The sequence below is a fragment of the Ictalurus furcatus genome, chromosome 24 (assembly GCF_023375685.1).
Source record: "Ictalurus furcatus strain D&B chromosome 24, Billie_1.0, whole genome shotgun sequence".
NCBI classification, from domain to species: Eukaryota; Metazoa; Chordata; class Actinopteri; order Siluriformes; family Ictaluridae; genus Ictalurus; species Ictalurus furcatus.
This window is the reverse complement of record NC_071278.1, coordinates 13,484,896-13,512,572: the sequence shown is the minus strand read 5'-3', so window position 1 is coordinate 13,512,572 and position 27,677 is coordinate 13,484,896. Positions and strand designations below refer to the sequence as shown.

Here is a 27,677-nt window from a genome sequence, read left to right as displayed (position 1 = left end):
TTTTCCATAACTTTCATGGTTTTTGTTTTGTTTTGTTTTGCCTTTTTTCCTGGAAAACTACTTGAATTGGCAAAAATTGTTGTTTTGCAGTCTTTCACAGTGATGTTTGTTGGTAAATGAGACCTTTTAACTGTACTCCTATTCAGTGCAAGTGAATCGAAAAGGGCTTTGGCTGAATGCATGTTGTGATGACCTCACATGACACGTCTTGGCCCAAATCTGCGGAAAATCTGTGGTGATTGTAAAAAATTACAACCACCTCCTGAATATTGCGGAGTTTGCTTGATTTTACGTTAATTTCTGCAATCATGAAGTCCTAGAGGGACTGCCCAGTAGAGGTCAACACTGCTTAGCAGACCTTGTGCATGGTCTCCTCTCTACTTCCTGAGGTGCAGATTTAACAGAAAATCTTTGGAACCACCTTAAAGTCTTTTTCCATGGCCTCTTATTTCCAGAGACTTTAAATCTCATGGAGGCAAACCTCTTGTCTCCAACTTTGAGGCTGTGATGTCTGCCTGAAACCTTTTTCTTATGGGTATTCTGGAGTAGGAAGCCTTTACTATGTGTTAGGGATATCCTAATATGAGTACATAGTTCAAAATGAACAAATAATGTTTTACTAAACTAATACAAATAAGATGTGCACAATTCTTAGAAAGTTTGCCAGAAACATTCAGAGGGCATCTGGTTGAGATTAGAGGTGTGCATTGGGACTGGGATCTCACAGGACACAAAAAAGTCACCCTAGCAAGAGAGTTTTACTTTAATGTGGGTACTAGTGAGTGATTTGAAGCTTGTGCTCAGATATGAAGCTTGCTGGCCAAAAAAAAGTTCACGTTCATTAAAATGAATGTACAGTGTTCATTCATCCATCATTAGTAACTCCCTGGTCAAGGTCATTTAGGCTAATTATTTGTGTAAATCAAGACACATACAGATATTTGAAGCACTAAACAGATGCAAATAGTGGCATTATGTTATCTAGATCAGTGGTTTTCAAAGTTGGGGCCGCCAGGGGGCGCCCGGGAGCTCATAAAAAATACGAGGGGTGTACTCACTTTTGTCTACACTGTGTGTGTGTGTGTGTGTGTGTGTGTGTATGTATATATGTATATATGTGTGTGTGTGTGTATATATATTTATTTATTTATGTGTATATATAGTGAGGTCTGCTTTAAACTTCTATTAAACTTAACATTATTTTCTAAGATTAAGTTTCATTTTGAGTGTTACTTATGTGTGTGTGTGTGTGTGTGTGTGTGTGTGTGTGTGTGATTTGTTAAGGTTTAAAATCGGTGATTGAATGTTGCACCATTGGTCAACAACCATTCTACATGTGCATCACATGTGCAGAAAGATGTGCGGAGAGCTCCATAATAAAGCATATTTTAAGCCACAATCACCGACTCCAATATCTGGCAAGTGTTATACCCCGATACATAACTAAACACATTGCTTATTAACTAGTATATTTGTGTATGTTTATTTGTAATTGTATATCTGTTTGCTGGCTTGTTTTAGAAATCTCTAGGCATTGGTATCGAGCAGGGCAACAAAAAGGCGATGACTAAATGGTTGCAAGCCCAAGCAGTAATGGTAGAGAATATGGAAGGATGTGGAGAGACAGAGGTATTGCTTATATTTTACTTTGGGCTTGATATCCCTTAGGGCATTTGGGCATTGGTCTGAATATTTGTGTCCCTTTTACTGGCATCATGAAACTTGAAATGGGAAGTAACAAGACAAGTTAAACCAGTCATGTTACTCTGCATGTGGCACCATGTAATAACCTGATGCAGACTGTACCACATTTTGGTGGAAGCAAAGCCAACCCACTGTTTTCAGGAGGACTAGGGATTGATTGGTTCTCTGGGCAACACTTGACCTTGAAGTGTTCACACTTCACCAGTCAAATGGTCATTCAGTTCAGGAAAAAAAACATTTTGTGAAAGTATAAAAACGACGTAAAATTAAGTTTATTGTGGAATTACTATGGCCAGATAATTACATAGTTCTTTTTATAAAGTTAGCTCAGTAGGCAGTGTTATATTTAGGGTCAACTGGAATAGGCAGTTAGACTCACTACTTTCCTGTTACTGACAATTTCCATGTCTCTACAGACAATAAATTTGGATGCTAAAAATTACCATGAAATCTCCAGTGCATGTATCCTATCTGGTGAGCGAAAATACAGTTCATAACGCAATTCTCATAACACATTTTTGTTCACAATGCATACTTTACTTATAAAGCTTATAATATACTTATAAAGCATATTTATTCTTATTACATTTATTTCTGTAAGAAACATAATACACTAAAGATAACCGTTTCCTTTTTCTGTACTTGTGATTGTGGTGTTTGAAGCTTTGGGAACTCTAAGGGACTCTCTCCTCAAGCTGACATCTGAGATGAGTGTTGAAAGCCCAGAGGAAGCGTGCTCTGACAACTTCAAAAGTGATGAGAGCCACGGACCTGAAGGTGCATATATAAAATAAATGTGGAAAAAAAAATTGCATTAGGGCTGCACAGTTAATCGGATATCGATCACGATTGCGATTTTGACTGCCCACGATTAAATGAACATGATCGACTGTGATATTGACGTTTAAAGTTCGTCCTCCGCTCATAGAAAACGCCGCTGTTTTCTCCACTCAAATCAAGCGCTTCCTACACTTACAGCCAATCACATAGGGCGGCGCAGGGATGACGTCATTTTGTAGTGCCAAAACCCGGAAACGGAGTTAGCGCTCGAGCTGCCAGTTTCTCTGCGAGCTCCAGCGCTTTGCGTGAGGGGAAGTCATGACACTAGCTAGCACGATGCTAAATGGCACTACAGAGGTTGTCGGGGACATTAAACGTCATCACGCTGAACAGGAAAAAACTTTGCAGATAAACTCAGGGCTCTACAGTGCAACCATTTCACTCGCGTTTGCGACTGAAGTACTTTGTGCGACTGTGAATAAGTATTTATTCGCACCGGTGTGAGTGACCTGTTCGGCTTTGTATAATACAATCAGAATAAAAAGTACAGGAAGTCCAAAATGCATCTACACCGAGCAACAGTTACTTTCACACTGCTTATCATCTCCTCAGTCAACCGAACAAGTGTGGAAATACTGCAGAGTAACTCTGTACATCATCTGCTTCTGTCAACTCTCTGATCTCACAACCGCCATCTTTTATTGATCACGCACGGTGTTCCTAAATTCTGTCATAATTGACAAGCTCAAGTTTTCTCATGCATACCTGTGTTATATTGTGGCACATTAACGCTACCATCTCTTAAAAAAAAAAAACCTAAACTTCAATTGTGCGCCTAAATTTTTTTTGTCTTGCGTCTCTCCTCCTGTAAACACTGTTATTGCCTTTTCTGCATACGCTGAATTGTTTTCATTTAGTTGCATATTGTTATATGTGATGCATATTTTCATTTGGTTGATGGCATTTTTACTTATCCTATATTTTGGGTACTATTTTATTTATATTTTGCTTCTACGAGATGCACTTTAAGGATCAGTCTAATTTGATGCAAAAATTTGTACATTAGCAGGAATGTAGCACAACATGGAGGTGAAAGCAGCGGTCTGTTTATTTAAAATGTGAAAGTACAATAAAAATATGTTGTCCCTAAAATCAATGAATAATCGTGATAAATAATTGAGATCTCAATATTGATCAAAATAATTGGGATTATCATTTTGGCCATAATCGTGCAGCCCTGAATTGCATATTTACAAAGTCAGTTATTGAAGAAAAGTTTAACTGTTGTTTATGGGGTGTTATTTCTAGCATTGAAAAGAGTAAAGGAAACTGAAGAAAAGGACAGTCCATGTCCTCACCTAAATGAAACTGTGAAGTCCACCAAGCCTGACACTGAGCCTGAAACTCCTAAGCAAAGTATGCAAAGTGTTAAAGACAAGACACACAGTTCCCAGTTTATTAGATACTCCTATCTAGTAATGTGTTTTGCCACCTTTGGCCTTCTTAACAGCATGAATTTAATTAATGCTGGATGTGTTATGTAGGAATATTGTATTATAATAATATTATTGCAATTTTTTGCAATTGTTTTCCCAATCATTTTTTGTTATTATGTTTTTCACTTCATTTTCATTTGAGCATGGCCAATTCCCACCCATCAGCCAGCTCTCCCCATCTTAAGACAGATACCAATCGGGGAGATTGACAGCTAATGTGTCCTCTGAGACACAAGGAGCCAGCCAACCACATCTTTTCGAGCTACTGCTCACTCTAAGGAGAGAGCTATATGGCCTCTTCTAAATACATGAGCATTTCTGCGTGCCATAACGTCCCCCTTTGCATCACTAAGTAAATATGCATTAACACATAAGTGGTTTATGCTTGAAGCATGACTTTGTGTGTTCATGCAGCAGCAGTGGAAACGTGAGATTGTTCATATACTCACCCGTGTACTTCTCAAGACAGCCCTGCCTATCCAGTCAAACTGTAAAATGTTTAGCAATTTCGTGCATAGTGAACAGACTGCCACGATGTCTGACCTAACATTCAAAAGTATTTACGAATCTGGAAGCTCCAGAAGGCTGTGTAAAAAAAATAAATAAATAAATAAATAATTAAATTAATAATAATAAAAAAAGACATTTCAGTAGGTATTAAGGCTATGTGAGAGGTTTTTAAAATTCTAACACTAAACATAACTGGAAAACCAGTTAGTGTCACATGGTGCTACACTGCCCGCACTATTTACATGGTTGCGTAGTGTAAATTTCTGAAGACGTGCAAAAGCGACGCTCTAAACAGAATACGTGAGGCAGCTATCTTACAGACACATACAGTAGTATAATACAAAAGTATAATCCAGTCTTTACACTAGTCTGGCTATTAAATATTCTGCTTCAAAATAACATTAGGTTAAAATCAGAATCTAACATTTAGTAGTTTTTTTTTCATTGATATCTTTGCTTTCTACCCTGTTCTCAGATCATTTAAAAATCCTTGAAATTGTTGTCCATTTCAACACTCAACTGGACCCTGCTCTGCCTAATTATTATTGTTGTTATTATTATTTTTGTTATTATTGTTTTTCTTTATTATTATTATTATTATTATTATTACACATGCAAGTTATATTAAATATGACTTGCTGAAGATGGAGAGATAATAAACTGGCAACTCTGTGTATGTAATTTTAAAAACAACTTGTGTAATTACTTGTTAGTTATATACTTGTTGAATTTGCTGTGGAATAAAACTGCATGATTGTGCCAGATCCAGATGATCCTGCTCGAAGTTCACCGTATTTATGGTCTTACCTCACAAGCCCAACTCGCACAGAGCCAGTAATCGGTCAGTGCTGTTCTGTCCACCTTCACTGCTTCTGCTTAGGATCAGGATTAGGAGTATTCTTGTCTAACTTTTATAATAACTTTTTTTATTTCATTTTTAGGTTTGAGTATGATCACAGAATATCGTAATTCCAATGGCCAGAACTCCTTTCTCTGCTCCTGCTGCAAAATAATCCTTCCTACTACCGGTTACATGGACCACCTGATTAGCACTCACCATCGCTTGAACTACATTGTGCGTTATTACACAAATATAAATATTAGAGTGTCTGAGTCTGCCTGTCCTTAAGTTCATCCTAGAGTTGATGATCCCTTTATGTGCTGTTTCAACAGAAAAGTAAGCATCCAGAGTTCAGCATGAACACCAATAATACAGAGCTCCAAAAGAAAGCACAGCTTGTACAGGACAGAGAGGGCTGGGGATGCCTCAAGGTTGTCATCTTATTATCATTATTCAATAGTAAGATATATATATATATATATATATATATATATATATATATATATATATAATATTGTATTTGTGACATGATCTGTTTTTTTATTTTTTAGGTGGTAGAAAAAGAAAATAAGCAGCCTCAAAAAAAGACTAAGCAGCCATCAGAAGGTAAGATTAGAATAAATCAATTACCTATAATTGTTCACCCATTGATCAAATAAATGCATTTTCTAGACTGTTATTTAGAATGATCAGTTTAGAGAAGAGATGGTACAGCAAAAAAAGCAGTTTAAAAAAAAAAAAAAAATTCTATGCTCATTTAAGTGCTTGGTGAAGGGGGTGTTAGATTTCCAAGTATCTCAGGAATCTCAGATTATGTCTTTCAGTCCTTCGTCAGCCCTTTTCAGCCTTTTTACTTCTATTAACTCTTAGTTGTATGCTATGAGTTAGAAAGTGTGGTTTTCCTCAGAGCGTTTCAGATCTGGGTAGTCTAAATGAACACACACTGACACATGCATGCTCACAGAGACATCCAGTTTATTCATGCAAAACAGAAGTATTTATACACATTGATAACAGCATTGCGTAGTAGGTGGGTTTCAACTTCTGCAGGTGCTAGACAGATTTAGACAAAACACACAGCACACAAGGTCATACTACAAAATAAGTCTACATGTGTCAGCTATAATAAAGGATGGTAGTTGATCAGCTTATTTAAAGAGGTAATTAAATGAATACATTCATCATAGGTATTTGATAGCACAGAGACACACAAACAGAAACTATAACCCAGTATTCCCCGTATCTAAGGTGTCTTTATACAGTTCATAATATAAGAGAGTACATGATATAAGAGAATTTCCTTTCAGGGGGTATATTAGTGCATGTGTGTTGGTAATGTTCACATCAACGATCAGAATAGGGAAAAATGTCATTGATTTTGACCGTGGCATGAACGTTGGTGTATTCATAGTTACCACGGCATGCAACAAATTAAAGGAAAACCCAACATAATGCATTTTTAAAAGATGTTCAGCCACCATGAACCACCACAACGGCTTCAATACACCTTCGCATAGGTTCTACAAGTCTCCATAACTGTACTGGAGGGATGAACACCATTCTTCAAAAATAGTCCCTCAATTGGTGTTTTTATGATTGTGGTAAAAAGCATTGGTGGAACTTTTCATTGCTTTTCACTCATCAAACCATTCAGCCCTTATGTCCTGTGAATAGGGACATTGTCATCCTGGAAGGGAACACTTCCATCGAAATGATAGAAATCTTTCATCATAAGAAAAAGCTGATCATTCAGAATAACTTTTTATTGATTTGCAGTGACTCAAGCCAGGCACAAGGGTCACAGTTTTTCCTTTAATTTGTCACCAGTCAGTGTACATATAGTAAATGCTACATAGTCATTTTAGACATAACTTCTGAGCTGAACTAAAGCCAAGAAAATGTTCATCTATGAAGTTCCCATGTTAGCTTGCTAACTGTCAAGGGCCTAACAAGCCAAATAATGTAATATCTAATTACAGTCAGAGTTATAGCTAAGAAGATTACCACTTAGGTAGTTGGCCAAGCAACCTTCTGTTTCTGCTTTTTTTTATTGTTGTTGTTTGACTGTTTTAGTATTGTGTTTGTGGTGTATTGTTCCAGATGCTGAGAACTCTGGGCCAGATGCCAAGGCCCAGAAACTGGAGTCATCACAAACTGAAGGTGATGCTGGTGAGGAAAATGTGCTGAGACATGTTGAAATTCAATTGGTTTAGCATCACTGATACAATTATAAAGCAAGTAGTAAAGCTCGTCATAATATTTTTAAATATGTTTTCCACAGAGCCACAAGACCATAACAGCCTTGAGCCAAAAACTACAAAACAGCAGAACAAGAAAAAAAAGAACCAACGCAATGCTATGATTGGTCTGTACCATCTAAGATATTAACAGAAAAGAGACCAGTGTCATATATACTGGTACCTTCAATACATCAGACCAATAGAATGATTCTAACAATTTGTACTTACCCACATGAAACTGTCTTGTAGGATTGAATTTTGTTACTTGTGTGCATCATGACAAAAAGAAGCTGTTCTTCTGTGAACTCTGCTCTGTCCGAGGTCATTTCAATCACATGTCTAGTGTGACCCACAGGGAAACCTATGTGGTAGGTCATTTAAGGATCATTCTCTCTGCATTATACTTCATTACTACTATGTCTGTAGCAAATTATGGATGACTGAATGTTTAACTAATGTGTATATGTACAGAAACTTAAATATCCTGGTTGGACTGCAAGTGACAAAAACAAGGACAAGAAGCTGCATAAGATAGCTTTGCGCTTATCACCGGTGGAGAGAAGCACTGGGATGGGAATGAAGGTAGGAAAATGGGTTATAAAGAGCTTAATTATTGCTTTTCTGGCATATGCTTTTAACTTTGCGGGGGGGGGGGGGTTCCCACAGAAACTGAATGTCACTGCCAAAGTCTTCACAGCCTTACGTACTGCTCCTCTCAATGAAGGTAGATCATATTTGTTCTCATTCATTAGGCCAATCTTGTTTTTGATGTATGAAAGAATTTGACTGACTATAATTGACTTTGCAGCCCTGAGTCAGCTAAAATTGCTACAGACAAAGCCAGAAGATGGAGTGGACCTGCAAACTCCTTCTTCCCAACCTGAACATGGTAAGAATTTACCGGTATTGAAAACTTCAATTATCCCCAAAATTATTGAACTGATTCCCTTTATTGCATTATTCAGTTGATGCTTTATTTAAAAAAAAAAAAAAAAAAAATAGTCACCTTTCATTAATAAATTATATGAATGTTTCTGATTAAGAGCTGCAGGGACTTCTAGGCCTTTGGAGAAGGCCCTAAAGACTTTTTGGAACTAAAAATAAATAATAGTGACATTAAGTATTGGGTGGAATTGAACGGGATAACATCTTTTGTGTCTTTGTGGTTGAATGCCAACTCTGGTCCATTGGATTTTAAAAAATATATATATTTATTAATTGTTTTTTTCAGTGGCTGTTTGTGTGTGCTAATGTCCTCGTTTTCTGTTAGGGTGGTTGCATATTAAAGCTTTGTAAAGACAATTCTCTATTAACTCCATTGTGGTATATTATACTTTAACCCACAACAGAGGGAAATAAAACACAAATCAGATGATCACGCTGCCTGATATGAGTTTAAAATACAACAATATGGAGAAACTCAACACCTCAACAAACTCAACCAGTTGATCACTACTGCCTATCATGTGTTCTCTAGCCCAACAACTTCTCAATACTATGGAGTTGTTCATAAAGTATTCCATTACCACTAGGATGTTATCATTTAACTTTACTTGCTGTTGTTAGTGTGAAGCTCCTGTTGAAGCTCTGTTGTAGTGTAATTAAGGATTGTATTCTCTTGTCTTTTAGGTACACGCATCAGTTCTGGGGATCACATATGTCCTGCTGCAGTTACCAACTCTTTGCAGCAGGAGAAATCCCCCCTGCTGGAGAATCGTTTAGTTCCAGGTAAGATCATTCCAGGACTAGCCATTGTGAACATACCGAAAAGAGACTGATATTTTTTTTTTTTACTTGGAAGGAGTTAACAGCATCTTAATTGTTCTCTATTTTTGTGGGTTTTTTTCTAGAAGAAACTCCTAATCCTCTAAATACAGCCTACTCGTGCCACACCCCTCCTCTGATTTCATGCTGTCCTGTCTCAGTTCCTGTCTCATTCATTCCTCATTCATCCCCCTTTTCTACAACTTCTCCTATGTCATCCTCAAAAGAGCTTCCTGCTCCCTCCCACCACTCCAGCCACATTTCTCCTCCACCACCACTCCATTCTTTACCATCTCCTGTCCATATTCCACCTCCTTTATCCTCTCAACCTGTAAGTCAAATTCAGTATTTGTTTGTACCACATCCCCTGTATGAACCCATATCACCTCCATCTGCATCAGACTGCCAGGACGTAACCGATGTTGCTCCTCCATATTCTTATCCTGCACCTCCTGTGTATGAACCCGAATCACCTCAACCTGCATCAGACTGCCAGGACATAACCGATGTTGCTCCTCCATATTCATATCCTGCACCTCCTGTGTATGAACCCATATCACCTCAACCTGCATCAGACTGCCAGGACATAACCGATGTTGCTCCTCCATATTCATATCCTGCACCTCCTGTGTATGAACCCATATCACCTCAACCTGCATCAGACTGCCAGGATGTAACCGATGTTGCTCCTCCATATTCATCTACCCTTCCAACTCCTGTCAACCTTACTCATCACATGGAATGTGAAGAACCTCCAAATGGTAGGACACATACATACATTCTCTCTCTCTCTCTCTTCACTTAGTTTGTCTCCATCTATGTTGTTCTCTTCTCCTCGCCCTCTGTGTGCAGGATTTTGTTTCTGTGGTGAAGTAGCTGATGGGCTGCAGGTAGAAACTGTTCTTCAGCCTGCTAGTTGTGGATTGAATGTTGCAGCACCATCTGCCTGATTTCAGTCCGTTAAACAGTCTGTGTGCTGGGTGATTGTGGTCGGTGGTGATTTAGTGTGCTTTCCTCAGACATCATGTATGGAAGATGTCTTGTAAGGCTGGGAGTTTGTTGCCAATAATGAGTTCAGCTGCTCTTACCACTCTTTGGAGGGCCTTGCATTCACGCAGGGGGCAGCTGCCAAACCAAACATTCATGCACCCAGTCAGGATGCTCTCTATGGGGAATTTGTAGAAAATGGTCAGGATTTTCTGAGAAATTAAACTTCCTGAGCCTTCCTGGCACATGATTTGAGGACACCAGATCTGGTGCCTTGCTTGTATTGACTGTCTTGAAAGATCTGATCACATCAGGCACAGTGATGGTTAGTGCGCAGTTGTTGCAGTTCACCGGGAGTTTTTCTGCATGGAAGGTGTTGCTGGCCTCAAACCGAGCATAGAAGGTGTTCTGCTCATCAGGTAGTGAGGCAGATAGTCCCCATTGCAGATTTTCCAACCTTTGTAGTCTGTAATGGAGCACAAACCATTCTACATGTGCTTGAGGTCTGATCTTTGATAGTTCAACACAATCTTGTCTCTGTAGCCATTCTTTGCAGTCCTGACGATCCTCTGTCGGTTGTATCCGGCTTTCCTGTATGACAACAGGTCCCTGAGTTGTAGGCTGAGGTTTGACCTCTAAGTTTGGCCCAGAAATCAGCATTAACCTGGAGTTTCTGGTTCAGGAAGGATTTGATACAGACTTTTGGAACAATCTTTTCAGTGCACATACTGGTGTGTAATTGGTGACAGAGTTTGTGTATTCAATAATGTCTGCTGCATTCAGGAAAATCGAGAAGGTCCTGGCTCCAGCCTGTAGAACGGAGTGGGGCTCCCCATTCTAACCATAACCCCTAACTCTTATGGGTGGAGTGACCCTTTTCTGCAGGCTGCAGCCAGGTCTATTTGCTCCAATTCGCGTGCAAATCACTCTCAAAGTCCATTTTGAGTGATGATCTGATGTCTAGTAGTGTTTGGCAATCACCCCACCCCCCACCCTGCAAGAACACGAGGCTGTAAACGCAGACTAGTGAGTATATTTTCCTGTTCACCGTGATGACGTTTAATGTCCCCGAATGGGTCTGTAGTCCCATTTAGCATCTTATCAACCACCTTTTTCAATACACGTAAAAGCATTTAAAAAAATCATGAGTGGGGTATTACTGGTGGATTTTATGTGGTAGAATAAAACGTGAAAATATTTTGAGCTTGTGTTCACCACAGACCTTATTTCAGGTTTTTAACCAAAATCCCATGTGAAAAACCCCTTGACATCTGGACGATGGAAGCGGAAAGGTTAAAATGCTAACTCTGGCATTACAAAATAACGTCATCCCTGCACCACTCTAAATGTCAAATGCATGTAATGCCGCTAGCACTAGCGAAATAGCCAAACGGATAAAAAAAAATGAATTGCTACATTTTACTGTTGATATTAATGTTTTCCTTTTATGCCCAACAAGACCTCAGTCACAGTCAGGCGGAGTCATCTTCGCAGACGAATATTGCACATAAAATGAGGTGTTCAAAGTGTACATATTACTATTATTATTACTCTTATTCTTCTATTTATATATATATATATACACACACACACACACACACACACACACACACACACATATATATATATAATATGATCTTTTTCTATTCTATTTAATGTGTATTTTCTTATCTGTTGTGTTTAATTGAGCTGCTCTAACGAGGGAATTTCCCCCGTGTGGGATCAATAAAGTTTCTCTCATCTTATCTTCTCCAATTTAAAATCAACATAGTTGGTTGTGCTTATGGCTGCTGGTAATGTCAGTATCTGAGCCGGATATAGCCCCTCCCCATCCGTCACGTAAGGAAACCTGCGACCGTTGATTTGGGACGCACTACTAGAAATAAAACAATAAAAAGCCCGGAGCTCTCACCAGTGGAGACATCTTGCGGCGAACCGGAACTAATATTTCAAATCCTTTGTATCACACGGCACATGGACATCGGGGCAACCATGGTCCGTGTTTACCATCGCCAGTTTCTGCTAAACTATAGAAATCATCCGATGACCAAATTGCATGATGGTCTGCTGGAGAAGTTACGTGATCTCGGCTTGTTGCGGGAACCAGGCCTCCAGTCCTCGGGGTCGTGTGATGCCGGTGGCCGGGGGAGAGGGCGTCGTAAGCGCTGTGCGAGGAAGCAGAAGCGTGGCAAGAGGGCGGGGGTCCGTGCTAGGCTAAAGCTAAACGGGCTCCCCTCGTTTCATGACGACAGCAATGCAACTTTGTGCGGTAAGGCTCGCGATGGTGGCTTGTGTGTTTACATCAACCCCGAATGGTGCAAGAACTCAGTGCTAGTTTCTAGTTACTGCTCCTCGCTGGTGAACTTTAGTCGGAGTGTACATACCCCCCAGCGCTAATGCTAAGGAGGCGCTTTGTGAACTGCACGGGGCTATTACACAGAACACACACCCTGACGGACTGTTTATTGTCGCCGGACATTTCAGTCATGTGAAATTCCAAATCAGCGCTCCCTGACTTCCATCAGGATGTGGACTTTGCGATGAGAAGCGCGAACTCGCTGGATCTTGTTTACACAAACCGGGCAGAGCCCCGCCCCCTCCTTGGCTACTCAGACCACCTCTGTTATGTTAATCCCAGCATACAGACCGCTCGTTAGACGCCCCAGACTGGTTCTGAAGCAGATGAAAACCTGGACAGCAAGAGACATCTCTGCTCTTCAGGACTGTGTTGAGCACACTGACTGGCACATCTTCAGGGAGGGAGCAACTGACGGCAACTCCACCAGCTTGGTGGAATACACAAGCTGTATCCGCTACATCAGCAGGTGCATCAATGACCTCACTGTCTCCAAGACCATCACCACACGCTCCAACCAGAAGTCGTGGATGACCGTGAAGAGTCGATCCACAGAAGGCTGCTGGTTTATGCAACATTCCTGGCAGAATGCTCAGGGGATGTTCAGACCTGCTGGATGGTAGATGTTCTCATTGACCTCTTCAACATTTCCCTGAGCAGCGCTGTCATTCCAATGTTCTTCAAGGCCTCCATCATCGCCCCCGTGTTGAAGAAGTCTTCAGCGTCCTGCCTCAAAGCTACCCTTGCATTCATCGTCATGAAGTGCTTGGAGTGGCTTGTCATGTGGCACATCAAGACCCTGCTACCTTCCTCACTGGAGCCCTTGCAGTTCGCATATCGTCCCAAGCTCTCAACAGACTGTGCTGTGGTGGGTCTCATGAGCAGTGACAAGTCAGCATACAGAGAGGAGGTGCGGTGGCTAAAGAACTGACCCCACACACCCCTCACACAAACTCTTCTCCTTCCTGCCATCAGGCAAAAGGTACCGAAACATTTGGACCCTCACGGCCAAAATGTGTAACAGTTTCTTCCCCCAAGCAGTCAGACTCCTCAATACCCAGAGACTGACACCGACCCAGACACCCATGCACGCATGCGCACACACATTTAGTTCTGTGTAGTCTCCTGTAGCTCTGTGTTGTTTATGTAGCACTGTTCTGTACCAACTGTATATGGTTGAAATGGCAGTAAAGCCACTTAAACTTGATATTGTGCTAATATAACCATACTAAGAATTGTTATATTTACCATTTAAATTATGCTTTGTGGCATAGACAGACACGCTTTCTTTAGCCCTATTTGGAGGGGATTAGTTTTCCGGACGTATGGCTGTAAAGTAATTGCTACTATGGACACCTGTGATATTTATTGTCAATTTGCACGGGATGAGAGATTTCTGTAGAAATTGCAGAGATGGGTGTGGCTTTATCGTTTATGCTGACAGCCCATTACATCAGCCCCGTGTGTCATGCGTAACATGGTGCTGCACCTCAGTATTTGGTAATACAGCATCACGGCACTGATGAAGCAAAAGAAACAGCGCAATTGGACGAGAGCTGAAACTTTGTTTAGTTTCAGTTTGGGGAGAACAACATTATGAAACGCTGTTTGAACAAATGATATGTAATCATTCTGTTTGGGAGGAGATTTTTCGAAAAAAGTTTGCGATAAAGGTCCCTCTGTCAAAGTGCCGTTTGGCGACGGGACTTAAATGTCGAGAATGAATCGACTACCTAAAAAAATAGAGTGCGCATTCGCACGTGATTAGTTTAACCTGGGGTTATTTTTAAAGGGCGTTTTATAGAATGTAAAAGATGCTGTAATCTTCACGGGCATGGGAAAGCGCAGTCCGGAAAAATATCCAGCATGACCAGTTCGCACGGGATTATCCCTTATAAATCTGTTCCCGTCCGAGTAGCCCTTTTCACAGACTGTAAATTTTCCTAGTGGGGAAAATGCCATTAGTGATCTCTAATTCATCATTCATCATTGTTCTAGTTGCAGGTCTTGTTCATCCTGAAACAGGGCCAGGTGCCTCAACTTCATATGCAGAGTCCAAAGGCACTAGTGGATCGAAGCTCAGTAAGTCTGCATTTCACTGCTATGCAATGTGCAGCCACATCAGTAAGTCTGAATGTATTCAGACAGGGGTGGTTGAATATTCTTGGGTTAAGATTGAGACTGATCCGTTCTGCTTGTATAGCTTAATAAATTAAAAACATCCCATTAATATGATTTAGAATACTGAGCTGACTATGCCAGTGATGTTTTGTTTCCTTAGTAACAGTGTCATACCTTTCCTGTATATGTATCTGCTCTTTATGCTCCCTCTTCTCCAAAATTTATTCCTCCCCTTCTCCAAACGCTTTCAGTAATTCGAACAAGAATGTATTAATGATGCTGTTAATGTTTTAACTGATGTTTATTGGAGACGAGTAAGTAGTTAGTTTCTGATTAAATTTGAACGTTGTGTCTGTATGTGCAGCGTATCGCCAGTCCATCCTGAGAAATGAAAGTGAACTTCGACATGACACTAGACCATCAAAAAATTACTATTTTCCAAACCTACCCACAGGTTTGTCACTTTTTTCAGATCCTTAGCATTTCTAGTAGCCTGCGCAGTTTATGCATATAAGCATCAGCTTTATTTCCATTATTTCGCATTTATTGAATGGCGTATACTTGGGCTGCAACGAATGACTATTTTCATAATCGATTAGTTGGCCGATTAATTTTTTGTGATTAATCAGATGGGGGCAAACTTTCAGGTTAGTAAAACTAAAAACGAATGTATTTCATTTGAGATGATATTACCTTTCTAAATTTTATACACTAGACCAGTGGTTCTCAACCTTTTGTGAGCTTTGGGCCCTAGAATATTTCGAACAATCCACAAGGACCCCCTCACTCCACAACAATTATAGGCTATATATTAAACAGTCATTTCTATATATGTTGCTTTATTATATTAATATTAAACTTTAATAATATTAACATTAAAATTGAATCAAAACATTTCCAGATTAAATTTCTTACATTTTATTGTTGGTGTGACATTTAATTTCACTCTCTTAATTATCCTTTGTTTATTTTATCCATCAATGCAACACTTGAACTTGTCTACCACTCAGGTTTTTGCAAATTATCATTTCATTTGTAAATAAATTTAAAATAAATCCATCAATGAATGATCATCAGCTCAGCTGACGTGATATTTGCGAATAACCGAATTGATCAATTTTAAAACATCTCATTTGAATACGTTTTGATACATTTAAATACCCCCCCCCCCCCAAAAAAAATATATATATATGTAGCGTGGTTTCGGATTAGTTGGACCACGCACGGACCAACTAATCGATAATGATATTCGTTGACAATGTTTTTTATAATCAAGTATTGTCGATTTTATCACAGTGCTGGGACAGAGTCATGCCTCCTGGTTTCTCCATGTGAAGGGACTTCCTAACACAGTTCCAATTATAGGTACGTGTGCATGAATCTTTTCATTAGTGTGCCATTGTGTCTGCGGGGGAAAAAATTTTTTGTGTGAAATTTAGTTTATTTGTGTTTGCAGGTCTGTCTAATATATTGGAGTGCCGAGGTATTTCACAGCCAACTTTTTTCCTGTGTCTAAACTGTGCTGAGAATGTTAGCAACAAGAACTTTTGTGCCCATATGACCAGTGAACGGCACCAACACTTGTCCATTGTGAGTTCTAGAGTGTTTATATTCATATTAGGCTGTATTAAATCTTGAGTATTAAATCTTCACTATGAGCTTAACTCTGCTCTGAATATGGCCCGTTGTGCGCAATAAGAATATGCTCAAAGTGTTACGTTAGTTTTGCATTAAATAAGTTTGCATATGCTGTTCTTTTAGAGCACCCAGTATCATGAGCTATTTCAGCAGTGGCAGACCATTCATCAGATGACCGTTCGTGACTTGGCTGAGAAACTGGTATTGGCAGAGAAGGGGTTAGATGCTAAGGTAAGCTATCTAGGGTAAATAGCGTATTAATCTTCTTCAAACTGCTTCTTTGAAGAAATTAAAATTTTGTCTGATATTCAATTTTAGGAGACACCGAGACACACACACCCACTGAGCACTTTATTAGGAACACCTGTACACCTTCATTTATTAATTCATACTATTATCTAATCATATGGAAGCAGTGCAATGCATAAAATCAATGGGCCAGCAGCTTCAGGTAATGTTCCCATCAACCATCAGAATGGGGGAAAAATGTGACCTTGTTGTTTTTGACCGTTGCGTGATTGTTGGTGCCAGACAGGTGGTTTTAGTATTTGAGTAAATGCTGATCTCCTGGGATTTTCACGCACAACAGTCTCAGTCTGTTTTGTCTGTTGATGATGTTCTGCGGACAGAAACGCCTTGTTGATGAAAGAGGTCAGCAGAGAATGACCAGACTGGTTTGATCTGATAGAAAGGCTACAGTAACCCACATAACCAGTCTGTACAATTGTGGTGAGCAGAAAAGAGTCTGAGAATGCACAACTCGTTGAACCTTAAGGCGAATGGGCTACAACAGCAGAAGACCACGTCGGGTTCTGCTTCTGTCAGCCAAGAACATAAATCTGAGGCTGCACTGGGCACAGGCTCACCAAAACTGGACAGCTGAATACTGGAAAACTTCATCAGGTCTGATGAATCTCTATAGATATAAATCTCTAGAATTTGGCAACAACAGGATGAATCCATGGACTCAACCTGCCTTGTGTCGACAGTCCAGGCTGGTGAAGGTGGTGTAATGTTTTCACACTTTGGGCCCATTAATACCAAACAGTCATCACTTGAATGCCACAGCCTACTGGAGTATTGTTGCTGACCATGTGGATCCTTTCATGTCCACAATTTACCCATCTTTTAATGGCTATTTCCAGCATGATAATGCACCATGTCACAAAGCAAAACTCATCTCAAACTGGTTTTATGAACGTGACAATGAGTTCAGTTTTCTTCACTGGCCTTCCCAGTAACCAGATCTGAATCCAATAGAACATCTTTGGGATCTGGTAGAACAGGAGATTCACAGTATGAAAGTGCACCTGAAAAATCTGAAGGAATTGTGTGTCAACATGGACCAGAATCTCAAAGGATTGTTTCTAACATCTTGTGGAATCGAGGCTTTTTTTTTTAAGAGCTGAGGGAGGCCCTGCTCTAAAGTATAGTATATATCATTAGTAAAGCGTTCCTAATAAAGTGTTTGGTGAGTGTATATACTGCTCTAATTCCTTTGATATAAGGCCTGCAGTAACAAATTGTATTCCTTTAACTGTACAACTGCTTTCCTTTAACGTTCTCTGCACTAGACCATAATATAGACCTCAGTACTGTGTTTTTATTGTACAGGTCATCAAGCTGAACCAAAACCAGCACGAGTCTCTGCGTTCTGCAGACTTCCATGAAGGTTAGTGTGTGCATGTATGTGTTTGTATATGCAAGATCTCACCAAAAGTATGTGGACACCTGACTATCACACCCATATGTGATTCTTCCCCAAACTGTTGCCACAAAGTTGGAGGCACACATTTGTCAAGAATGTCTTTGTGTGCTGTAGCATTATAATTTTGCTTTCCTGGAACTAAGAGGCCCAGACCTGTTCCATCATGGTTGTGCACAATGCGAGGTCCAGAAAGACATGGTTTGCTAGGGTTGGTGTGGAAGAATTACGGTGGCCCGCACAGAACCCTGACCTCAATCCCACTGAACACCTTTAGGATTAACTGGAACGCCGATTGCATGTCAGACTTTATCACCCAAAATCAGTGCCTGACTTCACTAATGCTCATGTTGCTGAATGGGCAGAAATCCAGCCACACTCCAAAATCTAGTGGAAAGTGTTACCAGATGAGTGGAGGTTATTGTAGTAGCAAAGAAGGACTAACTTTGGAATGGGATGTTCAACAAGCACATATGGATGTGATTGGTCAGATGTCCACATACTTTTAGTGATCTAGCGTTTAGCAGAACAAAAGGTTTAATAACTAAATCTCTTAGATGGTTAGATGCATAGTAAATGCAAATGTGTATCACCATGTCATATGTTTATCAGCTGGTTCTGTATTTGCACATTTTAGCAATTGAAATACTACAGAGGATGTTTGGACCATGTTTGGATGAGAGCTCCCAGCCATCATGCCTTGCAGGCCAGAATCAGAGAAGCAATGGTAGTTGTACAACCACAAATTACAGCCCCATAGATGTTTCAATCAGCTATCATGGTCACATTTCACATGCTCATGTCCTTCATGTCTTTATCTGTGCTCCAGAAATGGTGAGGTCACTACCAGAGTCTGTGGAAGCTGAAAAAGAAAGAGATCATACGTCACAACAAAGCCATGACAAAACAACACAAATTCAGGAACTTCACAGTAATCAAGTACCACTCAAAGGTGAAGCCATGAAAACGAAACAAACTGCCTCCTGTGATTTGGTTGTTGATTATCAATATATGAACTGATTCAGTTGTTCATGAAGATTGTTTTCCAGAATTTGATAGTGTGCAGAAAAAGCTTGGTAAAAGCAGTACAGCATGCACCAGCACACATAATCAGCTGCTGCAGAGTCAAAGCTCTCCAGAAGCCTTGCCAGAGAGTGAGGCTCAAACACCACAGCCCCAGCATCAGTCTGTGGTACACACAGATCTGACAGCTGAGTCTGACAGGAGTTCACTCCACTCTCATAAGCCAATCACTAAAAGAACAATGGAGAACCCTGCTGTAGGTGTGTAGTCCAGTATAGCTTTCCCTAAAGCCATCCACATCTATCCTTCATGTATAAAAATGTGATTCTTTGTTTTATTGTGCTAATGAAGGCTATCTCTAAAAAAGTATTAATGACAAGTATGGATCACATTAAGATATGAGTCATTCTGCAGTTTTGGGTACATTTCATGTCCTGTGATTTCATATTTTTCTTCAGAAATATCTTATTTTATCAATTAAGGGAAAGTATATTATGATCTCAAATATTTTGTGCACCCTGTGTTTCAGTTTGCTTGAAATTGCCTTGATGTTTTTTAATTGACAGTTTTTGCAATGTCCATTTTTTTTTAAGTGAGTGGGTCTTGAGTTCAAAATAATGAATAAAATTTTTTTAAAATTATCTATATTTATTTCTAAAATCTAAATACTCAAGATTTTTATTATTTAGTTAATTCCTTTTTTTCCCCTATTTATTTATTTATTTATTACACTTACAATAACCTATTTTCAAGGAGTATATTCATTGACCTTCAACTATGTTGGTTACATAATGGATTGCAATGGTGAACATTTTTATGATATTAATTCCAATATATATTCAAATTTGAGGTTCACTTGATCAAGGTTCACTTGATCAGGGAAACGACGTGCTTGGCCTGCCACTGAAATTGATTCAAAATGGTGAAATCATACCTGTCAACTAAGTTACCCTTTAGCGCCATCTCTTGGGTAACATTGTCCACTGATGATAATGAATTACTTGTCATAGATCAGTTTTTGTCATAATTTAATCCTTTGTCAGAGGTATGTGCGTGTGTGAGAGAGAGAACATGAGCATGTGTGAGTGCATGAGTGTGAATCATGATGAGTAGGGATTAAGGGTTATTTCACTGATTTTACAAAGTTAACTAGATATTATTCCTTTGCAAGTTGAACATAGAAATCTTCACAACTAATTGACTTGGGTGTCATTGTTGCTGGATAGTGCTTTAATAGCATGTCTCTTAAAGCAATACATTTTAAAATCTGCCCATGATTTTTAATAGATGTCAGCAACAGAGAAACAGCTACAGAGCTACCCTTTGTCATGGCCAAAACCAAAAAGAGATCAGACAGGAAGATGTCACATCTAGTGACCGGGAGCATCAGTAAAAAGTATTAATTACAAAAGCATGTTCACACTGCTTTGCATCTCTCCAAAAAGAGGAGGAGGAGGAACCCTGCTGGAGGTAATATGAAGTACAAAAGCCTATGCTTCCGATTGCAAGACTGTGTCATTGCCTATTTGACAAGGGATGAAAACAGCTTGAAACGGTTGACAGCAGGTAAAGCCCAAACAGTCATCAGAGGGAAGATAATGATACACAAGAGGTCCTTGAATGATACCTTTTAAAACCTCCACTGAAAATTTCTCATTAAACTTTCTAATTCCAACTTCTCCTAGTCCTTGTTCTGCTGCATGTGTCCCTTCTGGGTTGTCAATCCTGGTGGAAAAGTTACATGCTCTCAAGTTAATTAGGAGTGTGGACTTTGAAGACATGGCTGAGTCAGTAACCTGTGATCCAACCTCAAAGGATTTACACATGTGCAACATGTGTCCCAAGTGCAAAGACCAGGAGTTTGCCATAGCAAAACAAGGTGACCTGCAGGATTACCATGCAGTCCAAATCACTCGGTGGTCGACCGAAACAGTCATTAGGGAAAATAAACATTAATGATTGCAATAGGGAAAAGGTTCCAATTAAAATCACTGTTAAGAAGGAAAGGGACATAGTGTTGGTAGAGATATTTCAAGAACAACTTGGACATTTCAACCAGCAACTATATAACATCATCAGTTCACCCACTATCATTAATTAAAAAGCATGACTAATAAAGTTTTATACGTGTGGACTTTTCAGAGAACTATTCATGTAAGCTTTCAGCAGAAATCCAGGCAAACCAGAAGCAAGCAACGCTCCACACAGGCATTCTTCATGTTGGTGGGACAGCAGATCACGTGCTTTGGCACAATTCTGGAATTAAAGGAGAAGGGTCTATCTGCCATGTGGGCACACCAGTCCCTTATTTTGGATGAAGTAAAGGCCTGCTATCTATCTGGTGAATTTTTAAATAATTTTTTTCAGTGACAGACCCTGCACCCAATACTAGCAGAAGGGAAATTTCTTCCTCTTCAGCATAGAGCTCATGAACCAAGGCTTCAAAAGCAGGACATGGAACTATATTCCATTACAAGCCATGAGAAGGGAGCTCCAGATGGAGTGGGAGGCCTCCTAAAGCGAACAGCTGATAAGCTCGTCAGTCAAGGTCATGCCATTCCTTCAGCAGAACAACTCTACAATGCTTTGTAGTGTTCTACATTCAGGAGAATCTGGTGGAAGAATTAAAAAAAAAAAAAAAAAGATGCCAAGTAGTCTGCCCGTCATGCCCTCCTCTATGCGGATTCACCAAGTGATCACAGTGGCAAGAGGAGAAATCGTGTACTGAGAAGTCAGCTGCCCTTGCATCGCCAATTGTTTTTTTTTTTATGTGTCAATGTGATAACACGCACAACTGTAGCTTTGGGGTTCAAGAAATAAACACTGTGTTGCCACATGGATATCTGCACACAAAAAATACAGTTCTTAAAATTCCTTTAAAAGAATCACTATCAATATGGCAGAATAGATGAAAGATCCCTTAAATATGTGTGTTCCTTGAAGTGTAGCATTTAATCAGAGTAGGTAATGGCATACAGTTTGTCTATAACATAGTTAACAAACTCACCAGAGAAAACATCTTTTCCCTTTTAATATCAAAATGGTGTTTAATGATTAAGCTTTGCATCTAGCAGACATGCTACACTGCTGAAATATAGCAGCTGAAACCAGTAGCTGTTTTATTGAAAAAGCATATTGTTTTTGTACTTTTTGGTTGATGTGAAATGTACCCCCAATTATAGAATGATTCATGATATAGAATGATTCCAAAAAAAAAAATTTTATCCTCAATGCTGTTGACTGGAAATTTGCAAATAAGTACGGATAACCTACCCTTCTAATTACATTTAAAGCTAAAAACATTTAACCCATAAGTTCTTTCTATCAGAGCATACATTATTTTATATTTCAGACGGTCCAAATGTAACTGCCTTAGAAACTCCAGAGTCAGCCACAGAAGGTTTAAGAGAAAGAAGGCCAGCTCACACATCTCCTCATACACCCACAATCAGACAGGAGCAAACTGGTCATGAGGAAGGTAATTTAACTTTTGCATATTTTTATGTTTTAACAAGTTTTTGTGTTGAGCCACTTTTTAAAAGTCCCCCACCGCAAACTAATCTGCATTCATACCATACGCGTGATTACCACAGACAAGAGTTTTGATGCATTTCCATGTACTGAGAAAAAATAAATCTGTTTATTTTCTGTCAATATTCACTTACAGTCCCCTCGAGGCCAATTCAGTTGTTTTAGCTGTAGACTGAAGACATTTGATTTGGAGATCAAAAGATGAATATGAGAAGAGAGTTTAGAATTTCAGCCTTTATTTCTCGGTGTTTATATGTAGATGTGTTACCCAGGTGTATTGTTAGATTGATTAACAGTAAATAGCTCTGAACATCTACTCTTGATTTTAGCCTTCAGTTTCACCTGTGAAGACTGTATTTGTTGTTAAAAAAGATAAGCCAACGTGAAGAACAAAGAGCTGTCTATGGGAGAAAAGCAAGCCGTTTTGTAGCTGAGAAGAGAGGGAGAATCAATCAGAGGCAATGCACAAACATTGGGCATAACCAATACAACAATGTGAAATGTGTTGAAAAAGAGAGAACCCACTGGTGTACTGAGCAACAGACACCGAATGGGTCGGTCAAGGAAAACAACAACAGCTGATGACAAACATTGTTGTTTTGGAGTTTTTCCCTTGACAGCTCTGACAGTGATCACCAACAACCTCCACAGGGCAGGGGTGAAGGTATTACAATCCACTGTTTGAAGAAGGCTTCAAGAGCAGAAATATAGAGGCCATGCCACAAAATAAAAATTGGGTGGTCTGATATAAAAGCTTCTATGTTTTATGACATTTAACAGGAAATAAAAGATGAAATCCTAATCTCATCTCACATCCATCTTTTGATCTTTTTTCCATGGTAATCATCCATACATTTCAAATATTGTGGATTGAGATTAGGTTTACAAAATGCTGGAGTGTTTCTTTAGAGTAATTTGTGCTTTATTTTCTTAGTTTACTGTGGGGTCAATATCTCTCCCACTTTGGAAGCAAAAAGTTCTAAAGAACCTACAGGTGAGAGAGTGCAGATAAACCTTAATCCTTTTTCAAACGTATTCAGGTTTATAATTTTCATTGTAATGTAGGTCTTTGTATACATGGCATTATTGATTTTTATTTTATATATATATATATATATATATATATATACACACACACACACACTAGCGTGTAGTAGGTTTTTACTAAATAAATAAATAAATGGTAACTTTATTGCCTATACAGGGAATTCCCTCAAGCACAGTGACTTGAAGTGTATAAACAAAACTAGAACAGAGGCAGATGCTGTGGTTGGTGAGTATTTGGTTTTGCACTGTTTATAAATCTGTACCATTCCTCTGCATAATTATCTGATGCGTGTTCATGTATGTCACAGGTCTGCCGGCAGTGATTGAGTGCAGAAGTGAGGGTCGGTCTTCACTGTACTTATGTGTCTCCTGCTCCAGCAAACTCGATCATGACCTCATCAACAACCACCTGATAAAGTCTGGCCACAGATATAGTTACCTGGTGAGTCTCATTGGGTTTGAGTCAATAAGATTGTGTTTATTGTTCAGCTAATTAAGGCATTTTGTGGATCAAATAGGGGACGGAGTGCATAAGTGTTATTGAGTATATACTTTAGTAAAAAGATTAGTTTTCATTTATACTGAATCAACTGCTCTAATACAATTCATTTCACACAATACATCTTTGGCAAGCAGCAGTGCAGCGGATCATCCTTGTCATGGAGCCACGTAACTATGTTTGCTAACTCGCTACATTATGTTGAAGTTAATCTTCGTAGTAAGTATTGCTATCAATAGCAAAGGTTAGTTATCTGGCATCAATTTTCCCTATAGTTTTTTTTTTCCCCCCCTCCTGACAATACACCCTGTGATCCACCCGGAAATGAAAACTTGGTAGGATTCTTGTGGCACAAAAAATATACCAACAAACACAAATTTGGTCAGTTTAAAAATTTCAAATATCTGCCCGTTTATGTGGACAGTTTTTACATTAGGACCACTGTATATTTTATCAGTTTTGTCAAGAACTGTTCATTCTCTTCTGAAGTAAGGTGAATGACTTTAGCCATTCTTCACCTTTACAATTCAGTGAGAATTTCAGTCACAAATATGATGCCCACAACAGAAAAATCACGTCACTGAAATACTAATCAGAGTAGCAGCTTTGCAGCTGCGTGTCCTTGACTGTGAACCCAAACTGATATCACTGGGACTACACAGCATTCTGCAGATAAGAGGAACATTTGTACAGTTGAAAAAGTGAGAGCTTAACAGAGCCCAGTTTGTCTACAGTGTAAATTCGTCGTTTTAAGTTAGTTTTAGCTCTAACAGTTTGAGGCTGTTCTTCAAAAAACATAGTTTTACTTTTAACCCATAATTTCATTAGTATATAATTGCAGTCTTTTATAATTTTATAATGAGAATAAAACTGATGTCTATCCCACTTTAAAATGTAAAAGTGGAATAGAGTTGAACCAAACCATTTGGATGTGGTGCCTTTCCTTGATGCTTTTTATACTAGATGACAAATAGACCACAGTTATTGTTGGTTGTTGTGGTTTTTTTTGTTGTTGTTTTTTTTAAATCAGCTAATCGTCCAGTACAGCTTATGTTTGAACAGGCAAAATGGAAAATGCAAATCATATAGTATCACAGCTTAAGACACAGATTTGTGTTTTCTTTCCCTGTGTTTTCATCAGAAAAAACGTTACCCCTCTTTGTTTGAGGACTGGTCTGATTCCGATAGTAGATCTGAGAGGTCCATGAGGCTCATGAGGCTTGCTCACAGAGTGGAGATGACCAATGAGGATGAGCCTGGTGAGCTACAGGTAAATGACACACTGCTCAATGTTGATTGCAGCAGTGGACCACTTAATCCTTACTCAGCTTTAGAGGTGGGCCACATAGTAGTCATATTATTGTTATTGTTATTATTATTGTTATTATTATTATTATTATTATTATTGTTGGTGGTATTGATGTGAATGTTGTTTTGTCCTGTCTATTGTAGGTGATGAACCTGAACTGTGATGACTTAAAGGAAATAAAAGGCATTCCATTTGATAAAGGTAATTGCATTGACATTTTATCGACAGGTGATTCACGTTTTCATGTGTTCCAGTTCTAAACATATTTCTTTCCACTTTCTCTGTTCTCTTTTCTCTTAGCCATCATACATTTGCAGAAAATCAGAAAAGAGCAGAACCTTTGTGCACTCAAAACTTGCATTTCTCCCAAGATGGCAAAACGTGAGAATTCTATAATCATTTGCATTGGTTTTATATAAAGACACTTTATATTGTCATTTACAGAGTTTGTTTGCTTTTCTTACTTATTAATGCTGAGTTTTGTAATGATATGGCATGGCCAGAGGTTTGAAAATATATAGTATGATGGATAGATGGAGAGATAGATAGAGAGATTTGTGTGTATCAGAAGAAGCCCTGACTTAAAAACCTCCAAAATAGATCATGATTTACGTTTATCTTTTACTAGGTTTGATAAAACAGGAGAGGATTGAAACAGACGTGACAACCCAATATTCACTACAGCTACCTAAGTTGAGTAAGTTATGAGACACTTCTAATTGAACTAGTCATTTAAACATATTGGTAAAAACTCTTTTGTCTTCTTTTCTAGTTTCACAGGGACCGAGGAGATCTGTTAAGCGCAGGGCTGTTGAACAAGATTTACCTCATGGGTCGTTTTCAGGGAAAGAACAATGCTCTGATGTCCCATCCAGTCATACGAAACAGTCTCCTGCTGTAGGGAATAACCAAGAACCGTCAGATCTCCCAGTAAAGCGAAACAAGATCTCGGGCAACGATTTAGACAGTGTTACACAGCTCCAGAAGGAGTCTTCTATTTTGACTACAGCCAATCCAATTAAATCATTACATTGTGCACCAGCCACAGTTCTAAAGACTTCTAGAAGTTCTCCCATAGACTTAGACCCCAGTTCTCAGGCTTGTAAGAGAACTACTTCCATGGATGAAACTGTGCTTCAAAACAGTATAAAGCAAGAATCTTCATCATCCATTTTCGAACCTCAGCAAATGGACTCCTGTCCCAGCACTAGTACCATTACTGCTCTCTCTCCCATGAAGGGTCAAGAAATTGCTCGACTGTCTGAAAAAAGACCTTTGGGGAAAAAGAGCTTAAGTGAGAATGTCTGGAATTATGAAAACCGACAGTTTAGCACCGAAACACCCAGTATGACTAATACGAACCCAGTAGCTGACTATTCTACCAAGTCTGCGGCTATGAAGCAGCAAAGCTTCATGTATTCACCGCACAATTACAATGAAGAGCTCAATCCTCACTATAACTGGAAAATTCCTGATACAATTCTGGACCCCAATCTGACTCCTAATGCTAATGCAAATGTGTACCTTTCAATGGTCTCTAGATACGCCACAACAGCCTCTGTCACTAGTCAAATGTCACCTGAATATGCAGTGTCTCATCAATATCCCATGTATATGCATCCGGATTACCCTTCAGTTATTGCTGTATCTAATACTGTGGCACCTGATTATTTAGTGCCAGTAGATGAAAGGACCATGAATTATGAAGCAGCTGCCCCAGGTGTTTCTACAAATGGTACATACTTCCTGAATGCAAACTCCGCTCCCACACCGCATACAGTTTATCAGTCTCAACAGGTGTACCAGCCGATTCATTCCAGGTCATTCCAGGACCCAGAGACATATCACGCCTACTATGCTTGCTGTACTTACAATCAGGGACTTCACACTGATCAAACGGCAGCAGACAGTGAAAATGTCACTTCTACACCTGCATTTGAACATGGTGTTTACCCACTGGCAGGCTGGCCACAAGTAAGTCCCATTCTGAAATCCCAAACATTAATTTTATATATTGGAAATTGCTTAATAAATAATTAACCATATATGTACTACTTTCTTTTTTTTTTTTTGTCTTTGTCTTGAGCCTTGAGTACATTTTTACAATTATGTATTGAAACAAATTG

General features: G+C 39.2%; 1 protein-coding gene across 8 annotated transcripts in view; it reads left to right on the top strand.

Moving 5' to 3' along the window:
• The window catches only part of si:ch211-199g17.2 (uncharacterized), a 66,795-nt gene that overhangs the window by 37,691 nt on the left and 1,427 nt on the right, over positions 1-27,677 (top strand). For 3 of the 8 annotated variants that reach the window (XM_053612431.1, XM_053612430.1, XM_053612437.1), the window contains 35 exons: positions 1,285-1,418; positions 1,522-1,629; positions 2,121-2,178; positions 2,368-2,481; positions 3,793-3,900; positions 5,254-5,331; positions 5,432-5,565; positions 5,664-5,762; positions 5,883-5,937; positions 7,432-7,500; positions 7,613-7,696; positions 7,821-7,939; positions 8,043-8,153; positions 8,238-8,295; positions 8,380-8,460; positions 9,201-9,299; positions 9,422-10,096; positions 14,677-14,760; positions 15,164-15,253; positions 16,096-16,164; positions 16,256-16,389; positions 16,561-16,668; positions 18,052-18,109; positions 18,780-18,869; positions 18,972-19,094; positions 19,180-19,425; positions 22,518-22,643; positions 23,631-23,690; positions 23,901-23,969; positions 24,052-24,185; positions 25,384-25,512; positions 25,695-25,752; positions 25,852-25,932; positions 26,180-26,248; positions 26,324-27,525. In XM_053612431.1, the coding sequence (XP_053468406.1) occupies positions 1,285-1,418; positions 1,522-1,629; positions 2,121-2,178; positions 2,368-2,481; positions 3,793-3,900; positions 5,254-5,331; positions 5,432-5,565; positions 5,664-5,762; positions 5,883-5,937; positions 7,432-7,500; positions 7,613-7,696; positions 7,821-7,939; positions 8,043-8,153; positions 8,238-8,295; positions 8,380-8,460; positions 9,201-9,299; positions 9,422-10,096; positions 14,677-14,760; positions 15,164-15,253; positions 16,096-16,164; positions 16,256-16,389; positions 16,561-16,668; positions 18,052-18,109; positions 18,780-18,869; positions 18,972-19,094; positions 19,180-19,425; positions 22,518-22,643; positions 23,631-23,690; positions 23,901-23,969; positions 24,052-24,185; positions 25,384-25,512; positions 25,695-25,752; positions 25,852-25,932; positions 26,180-26,248; positions 26,324-27,525 (5,114 nt within the window). Of the gene's footprint in view, positions 1-1,284; positions 1,419-1,521; positions 1,630-2,120; positions 2,179-2,367; positions 2,482-3,792; positions 3,901-5,253; positions 5,332-5,431; positions 5,566-5,663; positions 5,763-5,882; positions 5,938-7,431; positions 7,501-7,612; positions 7,697-7,820; positions 7,940-8,042; positions 8,154-8,237; positions 8,296-8,379; positions 8,461-9,200; positions 9,300-9,421; positions 10,097-14,676; positions 14,761-15,163; positions 15,254-16,095; positions 16,165-16,255; positions 16,390-16,560; positions 16,669-18,051; positions 18,110-18,779; positions 18,870-18,971; positions 19,095-19,179; positions 19,426-22,517; positions 22,644-23,630; positions 23,691-23,900; positions 23,970-24,051; positions 24,186-25,383; positions 25,513-25,694; positions 25,753-25,851; positions 25,933-26,179; positions 26,249-26,323; positions 27,526-27,677 lie in introns of those variants that run through there. The other 5 variants (XM_053612432.1, XM_053612433.1, XM_053612434.1 and 2 more) reach the window with 5 other exon arrangements.